The 18,808-nt window shown below is 43.9% G+C and overlaps 3 protein-coding genes across 6 annotated transcripts in view; 1 reads left to right on the top strand and 2 right to left on the bottom strand.

Moving 5' to 3' along the window:
• Positions 1–9,040, bottom strand: part of ddx4 (DEAD (Asp-Glu-Ala-Asp) box polypeptide 4) — a 74,371-nt gene extending 65,331 nt beyond the window's left edge. Inside the window, exon 1 of the mRNA XM_076017532.1 lies at positions 9,037–9,040. The gene's annotated coding sequence lies outside the window, so the exon portion shown is untranslated. The remainder of the gene's footprint in view (positions 1–9,036) is intronic.
• ddrgk1 (DDRGK domain containing 1) lies at positions 1,719–6,296 on the top strand. Of its 2 annotated transcripts, none has more exons than XM_076017534.1 (8): positions 1,719–1,914; positions 3,362–3,520; positions 3,952–4,076; positions 4,175–4,276; positions 4,401–4,523; positions 4,657–4,695; positions 5,362–5,467; positions 5,558–6,296. In XM_076017534.1, the coding sequence occupies exons 1-8, from the start codon at positions 1,827–1,829 to the stop codon at positions 5,716–5,718; spliced, it is 903 nt and encodes a 300-aa protein (XP_075873649.1). In that variant the 5' UTR covers positions 1,719–1,826; the 3' UTR covers positions 5,719–6,296. The 2 variants fall into 2 exon arrangements, with proteins under 2 accessions (XP_075873649.1, XP_075873648.1); XM_076017533.1 differs by having other exon boundaries at positions 3,362–3,526.
• Positions 6,112–14,281, bottom strand: cars2 (cysteinyl-tRNA synthetase 2, mitochondrial). 3 transcript variants are annotated; one of them, XM_076017525.1, is made up of 15 exons: positions 13,815–14,281; positions 13,249–13,299; positions 12,377–12,494; positions 12,217–12,288; positions 11,545–11,650; positions 11,361–11,441; positions 10,990–11,122; positions 9,744–9,877; positions 9,547–9,614; positions 9,397–9,463; positions 8,904–9,042; positions 7,991–8,114; positions 7,199–7,297; positions 6,866–7,078; positions 6,112–6,770 (listed from the first exon to the last, which is right to left on the bottom strand). In XM_076017525.1, the coding sequence occupies exons 1-15, from the start codon at positions 14,045–14,047 to the stop codon at positions 6,696–6,698; spliced, it is 1,713 nt and encodes a 570-aa protein (XP_075873640.1). In that variant the 5' UTR covers positions 14,048–14,281; the 3' UTR covers positions 6,112–6,695. The 3 variants fall into 3 exon arrangements, with proteins under 3 accessions (XP_075873640.1, XP_075873641.1, XP_075873642.1); XM_076017526.1 differs by having other exon boundaries at positions 6,866–7,075; XM_076017527.1 differs by having other exon boundaries at positions 13,241–13,299; positions 13,815–13,890.
• Positions 14,282–18,808: the final 4,527 nt, after the last annotated feature.

Raw genomic sequence — 18,808 nt, 5'->3', positions numbered from 1 at the left:
AGCTCGCCTTCGCTCTCCGCTCCGGTCCGCTTGAGGCTCCTTCTGCCTGCCCCGTACATCGTGCTACTGTACGCCTGCTGATTAAAAGTGCTGACTGCACCGTTTTTTTTCTGCCCCTCCCGCCTCCCGCTGCCCGCTGCTGCAGGTGTAATGGGTTCACTGCAATTCATCGTCACACGCGTTCATGGAAGCACACGTTTTGGTGCAAAAATGAGGCGTTGGTGACGTGATTTATCATCACTTACTAAGAAAAAAAACAAACAAAAAACATTCCTCTGATTAACCTCAACGTCCGTAGAAAGCGTTTTTGCGACAGGGATTCGTGGGAAGCTGGTTAGTTCACAGGAGGCCAGGACTGATATCCTGAGCTGCAGCTAGCGATTAATTAGTCGGAGTCGATTAATCTAGCGATCTTTTTCATCGATTCAATTTGCTTAAGCAATAGTTTCAATGAGAAAATTGTAAAAATGGGGGGGGAAGACTCCAGTGGAAGCGGCAGGAACGACAACCTCAAAAAGCATCAAAATGAGAGGTTATGTAAGAGATGAACAAAGCCTTGTTCAGGAAAAGTGTACATTGAATATTTTTCTTTCGACTGATTGGAGTCGATTGATTGAGTAACCGTTTTAGCTCTCCTGATGTCAAAAGGTTTCCGAGGGAGGTTGGCAAGACGGACGAAGCAGGTTTTGGATGTTGAAATCTGAACAATCGCACTTGTACCTGCAGCTGGATCACGCAGCAGTAAGAAGTTAGTCTGTTTTTTCTCGATTATTGGAAACACTTATTAGACAGTCATACAATCGCTGTCTTACAGCTTTGTTTTTCAAAATTTGCTTCACTGACATATGACATATTGGTTGGTTGGGGACGTTGGTTCACCTGAGTGCTGTGATGCCTTCGTTGTCTTGACACTATCAGAGACCAGGGCTCCCACTGTTAAACAATTACAATCACAGCCAACAATGACACAAACTCATTGGGATTTCTGTCAAACGTAACGTTACAAAAGGCTTGGTTTTCACACAACTGAACAATGGTGATCTAAAACCTTTTTAGACTGGGTCTGCTTTCACAAAACCAGAGAGTAAAATCAGAGAGTAAGCGTGAAAACTGACTGCTGTGGAAGTGAGTGCTGCTTTAAGGTGCAATTCATGGACACGGTATGCTGCGCTTTTGACCTCCTTTCTGACTTGATGGATGATGCCAATGTCAGCATGCATTGTGTCCTAGAGACAGCGTGGGGGTCGATGAGCTGCGAGGGGAGGAGGGTATGGTGGAATTTTCCTTTAGTCTATTTCTGCCACCTAGAGGTGGCATAATTCCTGGTAGGTCGTAGTGCTCAGTGTCCTACACATATTAACTTAAAATCAAACGACAAATAGAAAAATTCAGCTTCACATCAAAGAGTCACTTGGAATTTTTGAACTCAGGGTTGGGGAGGGTTTAAATTGTTATATATACATATTTTAATATAACTTGCAAAGTCTCTTCTGGAAATTTCGGAGAAATTGTAAAACTGAGCTGATATTTCAAATACATAAAGGTAGAAGGACATTCACCCTAATTATCCTGATTCCATCTCAAAATTAAACGTTTTTTTTCTCATTAATAATAATAATTTAAAAAAAATTTTTTTTAAAAAAAATCCTCTGGTTACACTCGCACTCTACACCAGGCGGTGGCGGTAGCGCGTCTCAAAGCTATGTTGCGCAGTAGCAGAATAAGAAAAAGCGGTGACGTAAGTACCCGTCATGGTGAACAGCTGGCTGGAGAAACAGACCAGAAGTTGACATTTTTCTGAGTATAGCTGTATTTTAAGCAGCACTATGGACATAGTATTGTATCTGGCAGCAGCCGCTGTCCTCACCGTCCTTATCTTTTTGGCACTGAAGGTGCGTGGGTCAACACAGGAAGGTGAGTAGCTTCTAACGTCGGCGAGGTGGCTAATGCTAAATATTAGCACACAGGCTGCTGTTGTGTCAAATGCTCGCTTTAATGCAATACCCCCCTTTTTGACTTGATTTGATTTGATTAGATTAGTTCGCTGGCTACTAGTGGGAGTAGGCACGTGTAAGGTCACAATATTTACGTTTCAATGTAGACGTCACCAACGGTAATTGGCGCAGCGCAGTTCTTACACGTGTCAGAAGTTGTCAAAAACAAAAACAAATGTACGCAACAAGAAAGGTGCGCAAAAGTTCGAATACCAGTGATAAACAGTGGTTTTGTTTTGTAGTTTGTATTTAGGAAACCATTTTGTTTTGGCTTGTGTATTCAACGTCTTTAGGCTGGTGCGAAACTTAAGATGGTTTTAATTGACTGCTGCACTTCTGTTGAATGATGGTTTTTAAATCGTTACTTTTATTTTAATTTTAGTTTTTTTTTTTTGACAAGCACCTTGGGTTGCATTTGTTTTTTTGTTTTGTTTTGTTTTGTTTTTTAATGTATGAAAGGTGCTATACAAATAAAGTACGATGATTGACTCGGTCTCACATGATCAAAATAGTGTAACATAGTCAGGGTTGCGTTGGAACAGCAATCGATTTATTAATAACTTTTAAATGTAATTTCTAGATTTTTTTTTAATACATATTTTTTTATTGTTATTTTCTATACTACATGCAATCTCAGTAGATTGCATGTAGTATATTGCTAGTAGAGAAAGACTTTTGGCTCCCTCGTGTGGTGGTTTCATATAAGACAGGTGTCAAACAAATGACTGCTAGAGCTGCTGGCCCGCCGCTATTGTACAGCACATGTACTCCTCATACTACGAATCCCGGAATCCTCTGCTCAGTCAGGACAGGACGTTCATTGAAGGATATTATTGTGACTTAATTAGTTTAGTCTGTCTTCGCCCTAAGACAGCTGGGATAGGCTCCAGCAGACCCCTGTGACCCTGACCTGGAAAATGGATGGAATGGATGGATGGATGGATGGATGGGAAAAAGGTTACTGTTGAAATTTAAATCGGAAGGATGTAAAGAAAAAAAAAAGAGGCATACGATTTTTATTTACATTTTATTTATTTTGAGTATTTTTTTTATTTGAAATTTGATTTTGCATGTGCGCAACATTAAGTTTCTTATTCTATGGTATTAAGTTTTTCTTGTTCCATAAACTTCACTCGAGGAAATTTTTTTTTCAATAAATATCAATGTTGGCCTGCGACTTTGTTTACAAGTTTTAAATTTCAGCCCCACTGCGTATTTGACTTTGACACCCCTGGCAATCACCATCGCCTCTTGTTTGAGTAGAAAACCCGCAAAACCCTGAAATATAAATTGTTTAGCCATTTAGCCAATGTTAAGCACTGACACAATGGATGACGCGGTGGTTTCTCCCGCCTCTGATACCCCAGGTGAGCAGGCGCCGCCCAGGGATGGCTCGCGGCCGGCAGCCCCGGTGCAGCAGCCAGCGGCGGCGGAGGAGCGAGGGGCCGGAATGCCTCGCAGGAGGAGGCGGGACATGGCGGCCGGGATGGCCAATAGGAGACAACAGAGAGAAGTGGTGGACCTCGGTGAGCGTGCGCACTAGGGATGCCCCAGTACCACTTTTTGTTTTTACAGTAACCAGTACCAGCACTTGATACTTAATAATGCCATTACACAACATTCCTCAGCATGTTTTCCTACAACAATTTTCACTGCAGTACAAACACAAATTTAACAAAATTGTCATGTACATAGATGTGCAAATAGTCTTGGTGTCGCAGTATCTAGATGTATATTACAAGTATGAGTGGATTACTCAACCCAATACTGGTATCAGTGTATTTCTAATGCACGCTAGATAGTCTCATTTGTATTTTGTCCACTATCTAATTTGATAGAAAATCACGGAAACTGCGTATTAACAGTGCCAAGATGTCGAGGTCGACACTTGCGTGGCGGCAATTGTGCGCTGTTACTATTTCACTGCATTTGGACCGCTAACCACTGTGGATTTCAGAGGAGGAGCGCGAGGACGACGACGAGGAGGTAGAGCAGCCGAGCAGCTCCCAGCCGGCGGCGAAGGTCGGCGCCAAGAAGCAGAAGAAGTTGGAGGAGAAGCAGGCCAGGAAAGCCCAGCGAGAGGTGAGACGTGGAAGCGAGAGCCCCTCCATCACCCCCCGCCCCCGCAGGAGCGCTGGAGAAGCGCCGCACTAACGTATTTCCGAATACTCGCGCCGCAGATGGAGATGGAGGAGCGGGAGGAGAGGAAGCGGATGCAGGAGCAGCGAGAGCAGGAGAGGCGTCAGGAGGACGAGAAGGAACGGCTCCTGGAGCAGAGACAGGTCTGAGGCACGCCTCCTAAAAACCCAATAAAACCCAACAACACACACACACACACACACACACACACACACACACAAACAACGTTGCTCAGCGACTTCCTCTGCTGTGCTGTTGTTTATCCAGGAGGAAGACGAACGCCGCGCCAAAGAGGAGCAGGAGCGACGCGAGGAGGAGGAGTACCAGAAGCTCAAGGCCTCCTTCATCATTGAGGACCAGGGTGAAGAGGAGGAGCTGAGCGAGGACCAGGTCTCACACCAGTCTGAGCGCAACCCCCCCCCACCCCTCTCGCCCCCTTGCCCCCCATCACCGAAACCCCCACTGGTTTGCTCACTTCCTGTTGCTAAATGCTAACGCCCGCTTTCCATCTCTGCGTTGACAGTCGCGGAACCTGCTGCAAGAGTTCATCCAGCACATCGAGGTTGGTGTCCGGTCACGCATGCACACACACACACAATCCAACCTCGATATAATAAACCAGTGTTTTTCAACCTCTTAACCCACGGCACATTTTTTGCATTGAAAAAAAATGGCACATGATCAACCAAAAATATTATAAATCGGCACTTTTTCAAAGCCTAATGATGCCAATATGATTAATGAATTAATTTAATTCATTTATACTCACTCAGTGTGAAACCTGGGCCTGTTAACGTGCACACAAAGCTGACATCCTGGGAGGAAAATAGGTTCACGCTGCTTCACTCGAAAATGGAATTTTATAAAAAACAAAAAAAAAACAAACAAATTTAGACCAATTAAGTGAAATTGAATCATTTCTCATGGCACACCTGACAGTGTCCCACGGTACACCGGCGCGCCGTGGTATAGTGGTGGAAAAGCACTAATAAACAACAGCTATGTGCAAAAATAGTCAGTGTAATTCCAATTTGTTTCCGACAGTCTGAAATAAAACAATTCTGATTAAAGATCCCATTTCAAAAATGGATTTTTTTTTTTTTCCAAATTTAAATCCCATTAAGTCTGCTCCTGATTGGATGACAACATCCCCATTGCGGTGCGGCATATATATATGTACTCATTTGTCGTGGCCACGTTATTAAAGCTCTCCTCTCTGTGCCCGCAGACCTCCAAGGTGGTTCTGCTGGAGGACTTGGCGTCCCACTTCGGGATGAGGACGCAGGACGCCATCAGCAGACTGCAGGACCTCCTGGCGTCGGGCTCCCTCACAGGTCGGCCATCACCACTGCGCTAAGACCCCCCGCCCCGCCCCCAACCCATTCCCCCCCACCTCACGGTTTGTTTGTCCCCCCACCCCTCAGGTGTGATTGACGACAGGGGGAAGTTCATCTCCATCACGCCCCGGGAGCTGGACTCCGTGGCCCAGTTCATCCGGCAGAGGGGCCGCGTGTCCATCACTGAGCTGGCGCAGGCCAGCAACAACCTCATCAACCTGACGCCCGAGAGCCGCAGCGCCGCCTGAATCGGGGGGAGGGAGGAGCCCTAGGAGCGCCCCCTGCAGGCCCTTAACGAGAACTGGACTGGACTTTGGAACGCTCTCCGCTGTAATCACCGGTGGTTTTTTTGAGGGGCTGTTTTACTCGTTCGACAGATGAGATTTTCCTCTTATCGCGGAGCGCTGCAGTAAGGATTCCGTGGCAAAGCCGGCTGTGGAATTACAGTGGGAAAAGTGAAATGATGTTCATCTGTTTTCCATACTTGGAAGATTTGGCTCTTTGTTGTTCTGTCCTCGCAAAGACAAACACAGCGGTGAAATTGCAGCGTGTTTACTTGTGGTCAGAAAAATCGTATGGAAAACAGATAAAATTAAAATTTTGGCAGAAAAAAACTCAAAACAAATGAATTAAAAATGTAATGATTTTTCTTCATTTTTTGTTTTATTGAGCTTTCCGTAAAGGTGACAAAAACTGCTCACTGACGACACACATTTCCCTCGGTTGATATTTTATTCGTCAGTTTCTCGTCCACTCAAATCACGTCAAACGCTGTTTGCATGTAAATATTGACAATAAATAAATATGTGCACCTGCGCTGACATGATTTCTGTTTTTATTTTTTATTTTTTCCCCATGATTAATGTTCCCCGGGGTGCCATTATGTTTTTGTAACGCTGTTCGGAGTCAATCGACCAATAGAATGCGATAAAGGAAGAAGGTGGTACAAAAAAACCCAAAATAAAACAAAACAAAAACATTTATGTAAATTTTATCATTGGAGCTGGCGGTTTTGTAGTTGCGTTGCATCACTAATGAAAAATTGAACTTCTCTCTCTGTTTATAGAACATTTTTATGGAGCAAAGATTTGTTTGTAGAAAAACCTCTGGTGCGCATCAGACCTCTACCCTTCCAGAAGCTTCCGATGGTTTTCTCCCTTTCAGGCGATTCCGACCAGCTGCACTGTGGTCTTTAAGGTGTCGGTGGCCTTTAGGGGGCGCCGTTCTACATGTCTTCCTGCGCCTTTCCAGCCCTCTGTTTGACCTCGCTGATCTCCCACGTCGAGGCGGCCCCTCGATCCTGGAAACCCAAGAGAGACGCAAGAGTGAGTCGTTTAATTGACTTTGCTTTCGAGCCACTGGGGGGCAGCGGTCGTCGCAAGGTCGCCAACGTGCCTTTATGAGCACGCCGAGGGGCGCTAGGTCGTCCCTGAGCGCGTCGCAGGCCTTGAGCAGGGGGACCCTGTCGGGGTGGAGTCCCGGTTTGCCGGAGGAGCCGTCGGCGTGGGCGCGGGCCAGCGCGAACGCCCTCACCTGGCTTCTGAAACGGCTCAGCTGCTCGACGACGCCCTCTAGGCTCGCGAGGTGGCTCGTCGCGGCCGCCCCCTGCTAGAGGACAGAGGCAGCACGGGGAATTTGAAACACGCGGTCGTGTTTTAAATGTTTAATTTTCCTCCTTATGTTTGGTCTGAAGACACGGCGTTCCCCCTAGTGACGGTGACAGCTGACCTTGGCGCCGAGCAGATCCACACCCAACGCATCCAGGACGTCTCTGATGTAGCTGGCCATCGCTGCGTACACCGCGGGGCTCCGAGGTGCTCCGTCGACCTGATCGTGGGCAGGCAGACAAGCAAAAACACAGGCGACAGAAGGATATTTCATCCTCAAAAATATAGTGACTGAGTACGGGACCTCAATGCATTGCAGCGCCTACCGAAATATTCAGAATCTTCTCAAATATCGAAAAGTTTATCATTTCGGTGCCAAATTTGACAAAACTACAAGACACCGAGTCTTAGCTGTGACGAGCCAATCATCATTTGCCATACGTATGCCAAGATGCAACGTCACTGGCAATTGGCTTTCACATTACAGAGGCACGAAACATCACATTTTGGTTATGCAAGAGTCAAAATGAGAAAATCGTGCCAAAGAAGTCAAAATTGTGACTCTACTTCATTGAGGTGGGTCAAATTAAAGCAAAATGCAACATTTGCACCAAAGGAATTGAAATTGGCACTGTATCAAAGAATTCCGAATGGTACCCAGCCCTGCAAACACAAAATGTTAGTTTGTGTACTTCCTATCCAGCATTGGCTACATCAGCAAAGGTCATCTCCCACACCACGCCCCATTAAAACCAAAAGAAACTTGTATTTTTGCTTTTGCCAATGTTACCTCATAAAACATCAAGCTATTGTATAGCAGAAAAGAATTACTTTTGTAAAAATGTTGTTTACAAACACAAGACAAAACTTAGTTTTTTCACACATCAAAATGTTGAGATTTGCTGCAATTTACCTTGGAAACGGGTTGAAGTTGGCAGTTGCCGTGATGGACCAGGTTCATCAAGGCACCGACGGCTCGCGGCGTGTCAAAGTCATCTGCCAGTGCCTCCACCACGCTGCATTTTGTTTCAGCCAACCTAAAACAGCAAAAAAAAATAACATTAAAAACATAAAATCACTGGGATAAAAAAAAAAATGATGAACTTGATGCTCACGCAGTGTCCAAAAACAATATCAAATGTAATCACAAACAACAAAAACAAACACACTGGTCCGTCAGTGTGGAAAGTCACCGACCAAAAGTCCTACAAAGTCTGTAACTGTGGTGGGCAGAGATCTTTATCAATCTTTTCTTGTAAATATTCCTTGTGATCATGATGTAAGCTGGCTAATATTTCAAAAATCAAGCAAACTGCCAAGGCTGCATAGTTGAATCTTTGGAATCAGTGACCTCTGGTGGAAGGACGTAGAAAGTGCATAAAATCTGCATTTGAAAAAACGGTGGGTTTTTCCTGCAACTGCTCATTCCAAACATATTCTCTTTGTCAGGCGTGGACAAACTAAGACCGTATGCCGCCCATTAAGCTTTTCCATGCAGCCCGCTCAACTTGAAGAAATTATATTAACAGCGTAAGTTATAAAACAGCTGTATTTCATCCCTTTTTTCAGTGTTTTTGTTCAGAGTAATTTCAATACAATTACAGTGAAAAATTCCGTTTTTTTTGTTGTGACACTTTTGTTCATTTTCAATAGGCATTAAGTCACATGATTTCTACATGTCCCAAGATATATTTTTTCCTCCTTCCTGCTGCTGCTGCTCCAGCTCCGCCTCTGTCGAATTTTAGAACCCACTGTGGCCCCGCCAGTCAAAGAGACTGCCCACCCCTGGGCCTGGTTGACCTCAATAATAAAGACTTGCCGCTCACCTCTCCCAGAGCACATCCTCTTGTATGGGGGGGCACTGCAGCTGGCCCTTCACGTAGGCCTGAGCGCCGTGAATGAAGGTGGCGACGGTTCCCAGGGACCGGCGGGCCTCCGACATGCTCCCCTCGCTGTAGTCCACGGCTGCGGTGGGAGACCAGCGGGAAAGCCTTGCATCACCTGACGCAGCATCTTGTGGGAAATTTGAAGCGGCAATACGCAATCTTTTTTTCCTGCCACCAGAGGGCGGCAGTGGGCTGCTGGGTGTAACCAAAACAAAAAGGCTTTGCGCCCCCCCCTTCTCGCCCTGTTCCATGCTTTTTGCTTGGGTTTTTAGGGCAGCTGTTCTAATGCGCATTTGTTTTGTTTTGGCCTTTTGCAAACAAAAGGATAGACCTCCCAAATTTGTATTGCCTTACGTCTTGACAATGAAGGAATTTGCGTGTTGCCCCTCTGAACGGTCGCACAAGGAGACAAACGGGACGTTTTCCAACCAACCTGATTTGTATTTTGCCAGCAGGCAAAACATTCGAAACTCGTTGGCGGAGTAAGACTGGAGGAAGTCCTGACGGAAGAGAGCACAGACACAACGATGGGCTTTGACAGACGGCAAAAGGGGCCGACGAACACAACGTCTGTCGGCCGTACCTTGATGGTGACGTAGTTCTTTAAAGATTTCGACATTTTCTCCGCACTGCCTTTCAGGTGCAAGTGGCCTAAAACAGGATAGCAAATGTATTAAATATGACGAGAAAGGTGCTGGAGAGAACACCATCTGTAAAAAAACCATGGGTTTCGAAATGTATTTGACACGCAAACTCAAGAGTTACAGGGAAGCCACCTACCAGAATGGAGAAAATAGTTGGCCCACTGTTGGCACTGGTGGTAGGCTTCGCTCTGAGCGATCTCGTTCTCGTGGTGAGGGAAGGCCAGGTCGATGCCTCCGGAGTGGATATCCAGCTGCCTTCCGAATACCGAGCTAAAACAAAAAAAAAAGAACTTGAGAGTCAGTGGCAGGGGCGTACTGATGGGCGGGCCTTGAAGTGCACAGTTCCACCCAGATTGACAGCTCGTCTAAGGTTAGGAATCCACCACTGTGAATTGGCCTCGTTGCAAATTGTGACATTTTCCGAAGATTTTGAACCTCGAGCATTTTACTCGTGTCTTTCCTGGTTAACACTGACTGTGCTTTCCCCTTAGAAAAGCTACAGGTTAGGCCACGGGTGGGGAAACCTTTTGACTGGTGGGGCCACAATGGGTTCTAAAATTTGACAGAGGGGGCCGGAGCAGCAGCAGATGGATAGAGTGTTTTGGTGAGCCACCTCATAGGAGGAAAAAAATATCTATGGTGGGGTATCTATGAAGCGTTACACGAAAAACAGTGTCTTCGAAGCCCCACACTATTTAGCTCTTTATTGAAGTGACACTTAAAACACTGACAAAATGGATGAAATACAGCCATTTCATGACTTACTTACAATTAATATAATTTCTCAAAGTTCAGCAGGCCGGATTAAAAAAAGCTTAGCGGGCCGCATATGGCTCCCGGGCCGTAGTTTTCCCATAACTGGGTTAGGCTCACGACGAGGCCTGTACATTGCCACCCAAAGCATATTGGGATTTTCAGTGGGAGAAGCCGTTTCGCACGCTCTCCAAGTAGGGAACATTTCCAAGAATGCAGAAACTCCCTGGGTTTCATTTTGGTGGGGCCGTACTTCAAAGTTGCGCGAGAAGCGCTAACCGCTAACCGCGTAGCTCATTCAGTGGCACGGAGCAAGGGCTTCAGTTGCAGCTGCAAAGTGCGTCAACATTTCAAATGTGTTCATCTCAAAACGCATCATCACGCTAGCTGGCAAATCTTCCTCTGGCGTTTTCACATGTGGGAGAAAAAAAAATGCTACCCGGCAACAAGACTAGGAATTTTGCAGGCATTTTACCACCTTTTTTATTTATTTATTTATTTTTACATCTGTGACCACCGTTAGCATTAGACAGAAAATGCCAATACGTTTTAAATGAGCTGCGTTTTTGCCCAGTGAAAACCGAATAATGGATAAGCATTTGTAAGAAAAAAAAAAATTAAAAACCAACCTTGCTATGGTGGAACACTCGATGTGCCAGCCGGGTCTTCCTTGGCCCCATGGTGATTCCCAGTACGGCTCCCGGGGTTTCGATCTCTTCCAAAGTGCAAAATCTCTCGAGTCCCGTTTTGATGATTCGTTGCCTGGAGAACAGTGACATTTGTGTTGGCTGTTACATCTCGTTACTGCCCTTTTCAATCCGGCCTGTCAAAAATTATATTAATAGTAAGTAAATTGTATGTTTTTGTTGTTGTAACACTCTTCTTCATTTTCAACAGACATTAAAAAAAAAACTGTTTTGCGGTTTTAACTTTTGGTTCTTAAACTTGAGCAAAATCAGGGTCAATAAAGCTGATCGGCTAATAGGGGCAGATGTCTCACCTGGTTCTCCGGGAGAATCCGAGCCTTCCCCAAACTTGCCGTACCGGTCGCCAATGGACCCAACATCGAAGTACACGTTGCCTGCACAAAAAAAAAGGGAGCGTTTTCAAAAATTAAACGCCGACCTCCCCACGATGTTTTACTCGAGGGCTGGAAGAACAATCTCAGACGTTCAAACCCGCACCTTCTTTTGTGGCGTAAGCGTGTCCGTTTTCAACGATCCTGTCAATGAACGGGACAATGTGGTGCACGTTCTCGGTGACTCTTAAATACACTGCGGGAGGAATCACCTCGAGAAAAGAGAACGAAACGCAGAGAATTTCAAAGTCAAACACGCAGCGGAGCCAAAATGTAAAACTTGGAATGTAAATGTAAATATAATGTGATGGAAGTATGGAGCAAGCAAAGTTTAATGCTATACGATAAATAACTTCATATCGCACACATGCAAAAGAGAATTTTAAATAAAAAAAAAAAACTCATCAGAACAAATAAAATGTCAATAAAAATCGTATGGCTCTTTTTATTCTCTTTTCATTTGCAGCCTTCCGATTTACATTTCAACAGTAAACCTTTTTCCACGGGCAAATAAAAAAAGAATAAAAAAATGAAATAACAACAATAAACCAGTGAAATCATAATCATATCCATCAAGTCCTGAATGATGCGCCAAAATAGCAGCAGAGCATTCTGGGATTTGTCGTATTAGTATTGGTGTTAATACCAGTGGGCTGGCAGCTCTAGTAGTGATTCTGTATTGGCCTCGCGAGCTAAATACAATCAAACTGCAGGACCAAAATTTGGCCCACGGGCCCGGGTTTGACACCTGAGCGTCGGTGGACCCCCAATCACTCACATTTAACGACAGCATGTCCTTTTTGAATTCCTCTTCATACAGGGCGGATATAACCGACGGGCAAACATTCTCCTGGAGAGGTGAAGGAAATTAAGGGGAGAGTCAAACCAAAACCCCTTTGATAACAATCGGTGCTCTCAGCCCAGCTCGACCTCCCTACCTCCCAACCCCTTCGGATGATTTTATCGTCGATGTCGGTGATCACCATCGCGTGGACGACCGTGATGCCGAAAAACCTGGACAGAATCCTCTGCAGGATGTCGAAGCGGACGTACGAGCTGCAGGAAGACAAAAACAATGGGCATTTATTTTTTCGGGACACAAAATTCAATTCAATAATCTCCATGATTTATTCACTCGACGTGATAGGAAGTGGGCTAGCGTTTTTGTTTGTTTTCGTAGAAGAAATGTGAATGCTTTGGAAAAAATTTTAGATCGCGACTACATGGGGGGGGGGGGGGGGGGGGATGTGGGTCCTGGCAATGAATGTAGAGTATTATAAGAACTGGATACCAGACTGGCAATACGTTGGCGTGACGATTTTCTACCAGTGGCCACTCGAGGTACTGCAGCAAAAAAAATCCCATGCGCTCAAAAAGCATTTTCCCCATAGACCGCAATACGAAAATAAACGCCTCTAAAACGGCTGACAGGTCGACTGTGACCTAAAAAGAGGTTTAGAGCGAAGCTTTGTATTTAAAATGTTACAGTCATGGTCACTTTCGGTCTTTCAAAAAATACAAAAAGAACAGAAAATCAAATAAAACGGCCAGAAAATCAAGAGAAAATAGTTTATTCCCTGCGTGCTGCTGTGTCTCGGCTCGTTCTGATTGGCTGTTGCGTACTGATGTATCGGGGGAGTTGCAGCGGCGTGGCGTGAAGTGCGACACGCTCTATGCTCCCTCTAATGCGGAAGTGAAAAAACGTTTTCGGTGCATGCACTGGGTGAGCAACTACATTGAAATGAATGGGGGGGCCTGGGTTGAGAACCCATGTTGTAGGTGCTGGTGGCGTAGGTGATCACATCATTACCATGCGTGACCCAAGTGGGCGTGGTCGTACACAGTGGGACCGCAGCTGTACCTGAGGAAAGGAAAGGGAGAAAAAACAAAAAACACTGTGATGGTTTTCCATTGCCCTTTGATGTAAAGGGCGTAAATCAGGGGTGTCATATTAAAATACCCAGTGGGGCCAACATTTAAAATTTGGACAAAGTTGCAGGCCAACATTCATTGAAAAAAAAAAAAAAAAATCTTCTTGCACACATGCAAAATCCAGTTTGTAAAGAAAATAGATGAACCAGTTAATTAATCAATTTATCAATGGATCAATCAATAGGTTAACGAGCTAAAAATATAATCCAGTTGATAATACGTTAAAAAAAAATAACACCAATAAACCAATGAAGTCGTAATAATAATATCCTTCAATGAAGATACTCTCCTGATGCACACGCCAAAATAGCAGTATACCAGCAGAGCATTCTGGGACTTGTAGTATTACCGGGTAAAGGTGCGGGCTACCAGATCTAGTAGTGATTTTAGGATTGGCCTCGCGGGCCAAAGTTTGACACCTACAGCGTAAACGGTCCCTCTCACCAGGTTGCAACTCCATCTCTTGCCAGTACGAGGGGCTCTTTCCGCTTGGTCAGACTGTTGTAGGTCTTGAGGCCCGTGTCGAAGCCGCTCGGCGTCGTCCACGACGTACCGGAAGTGGCGGTGCAGGACCCGTGAGACCTGTCACCCGCTTTCCGAGATGTGCGACGACAAAGTCTGCGGAGGATATTTGCCTCCCGAGCAACTAGTGACCTCGCACAGCACAGCTTCAACATACCGCCTCAAGTGCGCATGCGTGCTGCCGCGCAAGCTCAAATCGCCGCTAGTGCTCTTTGCGCGCGTTAAACTACACCTCGCGTCGTTTCTCACGCGCTGATACGAACACGACAGGTGACACACAACGGGCAGCAGCACGGGTGGTCTGGCAAAGCACACCGCACGTGAGCCTCGTGAGACGTATAACTTGACGACGACACAGAACACACTGATACACCACCGTGCGCGTTCGTCACGACAAACAGGAAGTAAACCGGAAGTAAAAGCGTTTTTTTTTAAATTATTATTATTTTTTTAGAAAACAATTTCTACTAGCTTTAAACAAGGTACAGACACAGTCACTTCGATACAAAACGGAATAAATGTTATAATATAAAAATCTAAAATATAATTAACATGTAGAAATAATAGTCGCAACGGTAGTAGCGCACTATGGACCTTTTAGGATATTTAGTTCTTTATTTCGTGTAAGCAGAGACGTTTCCCCCTTTATTTTAACGGTATTAGGAGAGACCCCTTGTGGTTTTTTTTACTATCCAGTCACTATTAGTTGGGGTTGCTAACTCCCACAGTTTGAAATAAGGGAAACCTTTTGGTCGTGCGGCCACCCCACCTACATGAGAAACTGATTATCACTCAATAAGTTTGTTTTCTCAAAATATGCAAAGCAAGAGTCGATCAGCTGTTAATAATAATATTTTTGTTATGAATAAATATTTGTGATTACATCTACTTGCATCATTATATTGTGACCTTGACGTGCTCGTCAACAACCAGATGTTGCTCTGGGTTTAACAGCCAAAACCAGAGACTCCACGTGTCTCTTATTTACTAAAAATAATCCCAAGTCCCACCAACCTGCGCGCACACTTTCCCAAGAACCCGCGTGCCTTCTTGAAGGGACATTAACACAGACACCAATGACGTTGAAACTTGTCCCACCAGGAATCTGCAGAGAAAAAGTGTTGATAACAATCCTGATTGTGCGGAGAGCAATTCTTCATCCCTTGAAAGCTGATTTTCCGTGGGCATTAATAAACAATCTAAAATGACCAGTTAATAACACAAATTTATGTAATAATAAAGTAAAAATGATCTTATGAAATTAATTGCAATATCAAAATACTGTGAAACATTGTGGTTCTAAAAATAATTAACATCAATATTCTCTTTGTCCCTCTTGTCTGTCAGTTTAGTGCAGACAACAACAGAAAACTTTCAAACAATACAACTCATATCCAACACTGCCCTCTTTCACCTGGTATTGCCTGCAGGAATAATTCCCTATAGGAGAGGTTGTAAAGTTCCAATCCCTGTGACCGCTCTGCTGTGATCGCTCTGGTCATTCATTTCATGAGAGTCACAAAGTCAGTTCTTGTTGTTGTCCACTCTCGGGTCACCTTAGGGAAAGGGTCACTGTTTTATGAGGGGTTGGTTACGATGTCCTCCATTAGATCTCACATGACTCTGCACAAAGCTTACACAGTTTGCTATTCATACAATGCCTATCTTTATGCATGGGTCAACTGACTGGTCAAAGGATATTTATATTAGTGATCATATTTTTATGAACAAACATCAAAACTAAACATAATATTAAGCACAAGCATCTAACAAAAACGTAATATGACCTCCAGTCTCCAAAATACCAGAAAAGTCTCCAATAACACCAGGAAAAGTCACTAGCTCTGTTGCTAGTCGCTTTTGACAAAAAAAGTCGCCAAGGGGAGTTGGACAGACGCTCGATTTAACGAGGCCGTGCGCGGTGCATACCCAGTCCGCAAGTGAGCGAGTGACTGATGAGAATAAGAGAGTAATGTCACTTACTCCTGTACTGTAGGTGGCAGCACCTACTAACTGCAGGTTAGTTTTTCTTTTTGAGAAACTGTAGTTTCTCAAAAAACTTGAGGCGATGCCAGTAACCAGTTGGAGGATTACATTCATATTCATATCTACTAAATGTGTTTTATGAAGTATTTATTTAAACTATTCCAATGTTAACCTGTTGATGAAATTAGATGGGTTTTTGTTTTTTTGTTTTTTTCAAATGATGAGTCTCATCAATGGTCTTTCAGGACAAAAGACAATTTAGACATCATGTCATTCAAGTTCTTTATTTGTCTTTTATGCAATGCTCTTTAGCAAGAGCAGGACATGAGCAGAAATAAGATGCTTTGAAAGACAGGTGTTGGAGACAGGCTGGAACGACTGGAGGCTCAGTTGCAGAGGTCGGTAGTGCAACAACTGGCAAACGCACCGGGCGTTTTGATGAAGCCCTGGCACACAGCCATGTTCATACACTGCCGGAACGAACGGCCTGTAAAAGAAACAGGTTGCAAGAAGACATTAAACCCAGTAGCGACTTTGTTTTCTTAAACTGACATTGCATCTAAAGCAGGGGTGAGCAAACCTTTTGACTTGTGCAATGGAGCAATGGGTTCTAAAGTTTGACAGAGGGGGCCTGGAGCAGCAGCAGATGGATGGAATGTTTTTGGTGAGCCACTTCAGAGGTGAACAAAAAAGCTTCTTTTTTTTTTACTATTAATATAATTTCTTCAAGTTCGGCAGGCCAGATAAAATTATATTGTATATGGCCCCTGGGCCATAGTTTGCCCACGCCTGCATTAGACTCTGAACATGAGTGATGAGTGTGTTGAATCGGTGGATCTGCATTTTTGCCTCTTTTACCTTTATTTTTTTCTAGTGTCAACAATTTTAGAAGGTTTGAACAATCGAATAATATGCTTTCCCAAAAGTACTTGGAAGGATCTTTATTTTCTTATAGGACTGTATAAAATGCTAGCCCAGCAGCAGAACAAAATGCAGCTGTCTCGCTGACTAATACATTACTGCACATGATACACAAGGGAAATTCTTACCCTTACACTTACACTTCATCGTATTGCATTTGACCGAAGAAGGCTAGAATAGCGGAGGACTTACTGATCGGGCCTTGGAGTATGACGGCGCCGCACGCGTCTTGCAGCAATGAACATGTCTGCACGGATGTAGGGGTGCAGAGGTCGCTGCTCTTTGACTCGCAGTAGTTGCACCTCAGCCCCTCGGCTGGGAAAAAAACACAAAGAGAAAACATGGGACTTAAAAAATACAGGCACATACAAAAAAGAAGAAATTGCCTCGTCTGCCTGCCTTTCATTTCAAACACAAACATTTAGACTTTAGGCCAGGCATGGGCAAGCTACGGCTCGGGGTCCCTACTCAGGCTGTTTAGCTTTTTAATCTGGCCTGCTGAACTTGAAGCTACATCAACAGACTTTATTAATGTTTCAGTTTCCCTGCGTTCTAGCGTTTTCTGCCACAGTGATGATGATGATATCCTGAAGATTAACATAACTCTAATTTACTGTTAAATAGCTGTAACTGTTTGTATGAGAAAAAAAAAGCTGTATTTCATTCTTTTAATTTTCATTGTTTAAAGATTTTCAATTGACATTAAAGCACATGTTTTCTAAACATCCCATGATATATTTTTTCCTCCAATGAGCTGGGTCCCTCCATCTGCTGCTGCTCCGGCCCCTCTGTCACATTTTACAACCCATTGTGGCCCCACCACTCAAAAAGTTTGCCCTTCTCTGCGTTAGAGGCAATGTGAGTTCAAGAAAACAAAGTTGCCACTAACTTCAAGGCTCAGTAACCTTATTTTAAGTGGTTTTCAATGAATTGTGATTGATTTTTTTCTTGAATTAGATCGGGGTTTTTTTTGTTTATGTTAAAAGATAACTGTGTATCTTGCTCATAATTATTATATTGGCTAATCAGCAAAAAGTCCTGTCATTTCACGACAAAATAGTATTTGACAATTTGTCACTTTTTGACTAAAATATTTGGTTCAGGCAGTAGAAATAATTTGAATAATTAGAAATAGTAGTTGTTATATTCGCCGTTTTAAGAAAAAAAAAGTGTATAGTGTATACATACCTTGATAAATGGTGAGCAACAGAAGGATGGAAAACACAGCAGTTTTCATTTTGGGTCTTGGATCGTATCTGTCACCTGAATGAATACAAACATGAAAATTTAACTTTTGTCCTTTTGTACCATAATTAACGAAAGTTCATTTTCCGTTCCATATCAAGTCTGCTGATTTGTTTGCAACACTAAGTAATGGCCACAACTGTACAGCCGTATCAGTTAATTACAAATTCCTCATTTTACATTACATTTTCTGCAGTGAGAGCAAGTTACATCTCAGCTTTAAGGATTTATTTTTTTATTTTTATTTTTTTTTAATGTCTTCTGGCTGAAAATTCATTCTCGGCACGATGCCGCTGCAAAATTTGAAAAACATAAAAACAAAACTTTTTTTTTTTTTTCTTTAACCTAGTTTTTAAGTTCTCAGACTGCAAAGAGCTGGGTTGAGCTTCAACTCCGAGGACGTCGCTTCTGCCCAAGATCCGCCTCGTCTTCGCTGACAAGCCACGATGACGCTGCATTTATGTGTGTGCCGAGGCTGCTTGCGTCACGGTGGAGTTCACAGCCGCGAGGTGAAACAGGAACCGCTTCGAACAGCTTTAGGAAGTACAACATGTGGACGTTGTTACTGCAACTGGCCAGTTAAGACAAATTAGAACAACATTGCGACATAATCGACTTCACAGCGATGGAGCTAAACAGGAAGGTGTAGAAACAACAGCTGGACCATGACCAAGACGGGAAAGAACAGGGATGGGCAAACTACGGCCCGGGGTCCATATGCAGAAATTATGTTAATGGTGAGTCATAAAATAGAATTAGAATAG

This window comes from Nelusetta ayraudi, unplaced genomic scaffold, assembly GCF_046127955.1.
Source record: "Nelusetta ayraudi isolate G7.1 ecotype Tasmania unplaced genomic scaffold, CSIRO-AGI_Nayr_v1 ptg000006l, whole genome shotgun sequence".
NCBI lineage: Eukaryota > Metazoa > Chordata > Actinopteri > Tetraodontiformes > Monacanthidae > Nelusetta > Nelusetta ayraudi.
The sequence above is the reverse complement of the archived record's forward strand: the minus strand, read 5'-3'. Positions and strand labels throughout refer to the sequence as shown.

Bases quoted from the DNA above. Each gene is read 5' to 3' on its own strand.
- cars2 (XM_076017525.1), bottom strand. From the start codon at position 14,047: ATGTTGAAGCTGTGCTGTGCGAGGTCACTAGTTGCTCGGGAGGCAAAT. The intron at 11,442-11,544 runs GTGCGGGTTTGA...TTTTTTGTGCAG, and splicing joins CGCTTACGCCACAAAAGAAG to GCAACGTGTACTTCGATGTT. The intron at 9,615-9,743 runs GTAGGTGGCTTC...ATCCTGTTTTAG, and splicing joins CAACTATTTTCTCCATTCTG to GCCACTTGCACCTGAAAGGC.
- ddrgk1 (XM_076017533.1), top strand. From the start codon at position 1,827: ATGGACATAGTATTGTATCTGGCAGCAGCCGCTGTCCTCACCGTCCTT. The intron at 4,277-4,400 runs GTCTGAGGCACG...TTGTTTATCCAG, and splicing joins GGCTCCTGGAGCAGAGACAG to GAGGAAGACGAACGCCGCGC. The intron at 4,696-5,361 runs GTTGGTGTCCGG...CTGTGCCCGCAG, and splicing joins AGTTCATCCAGCACATCGAG to ACCTCCAAGGTGGTTCTGCT.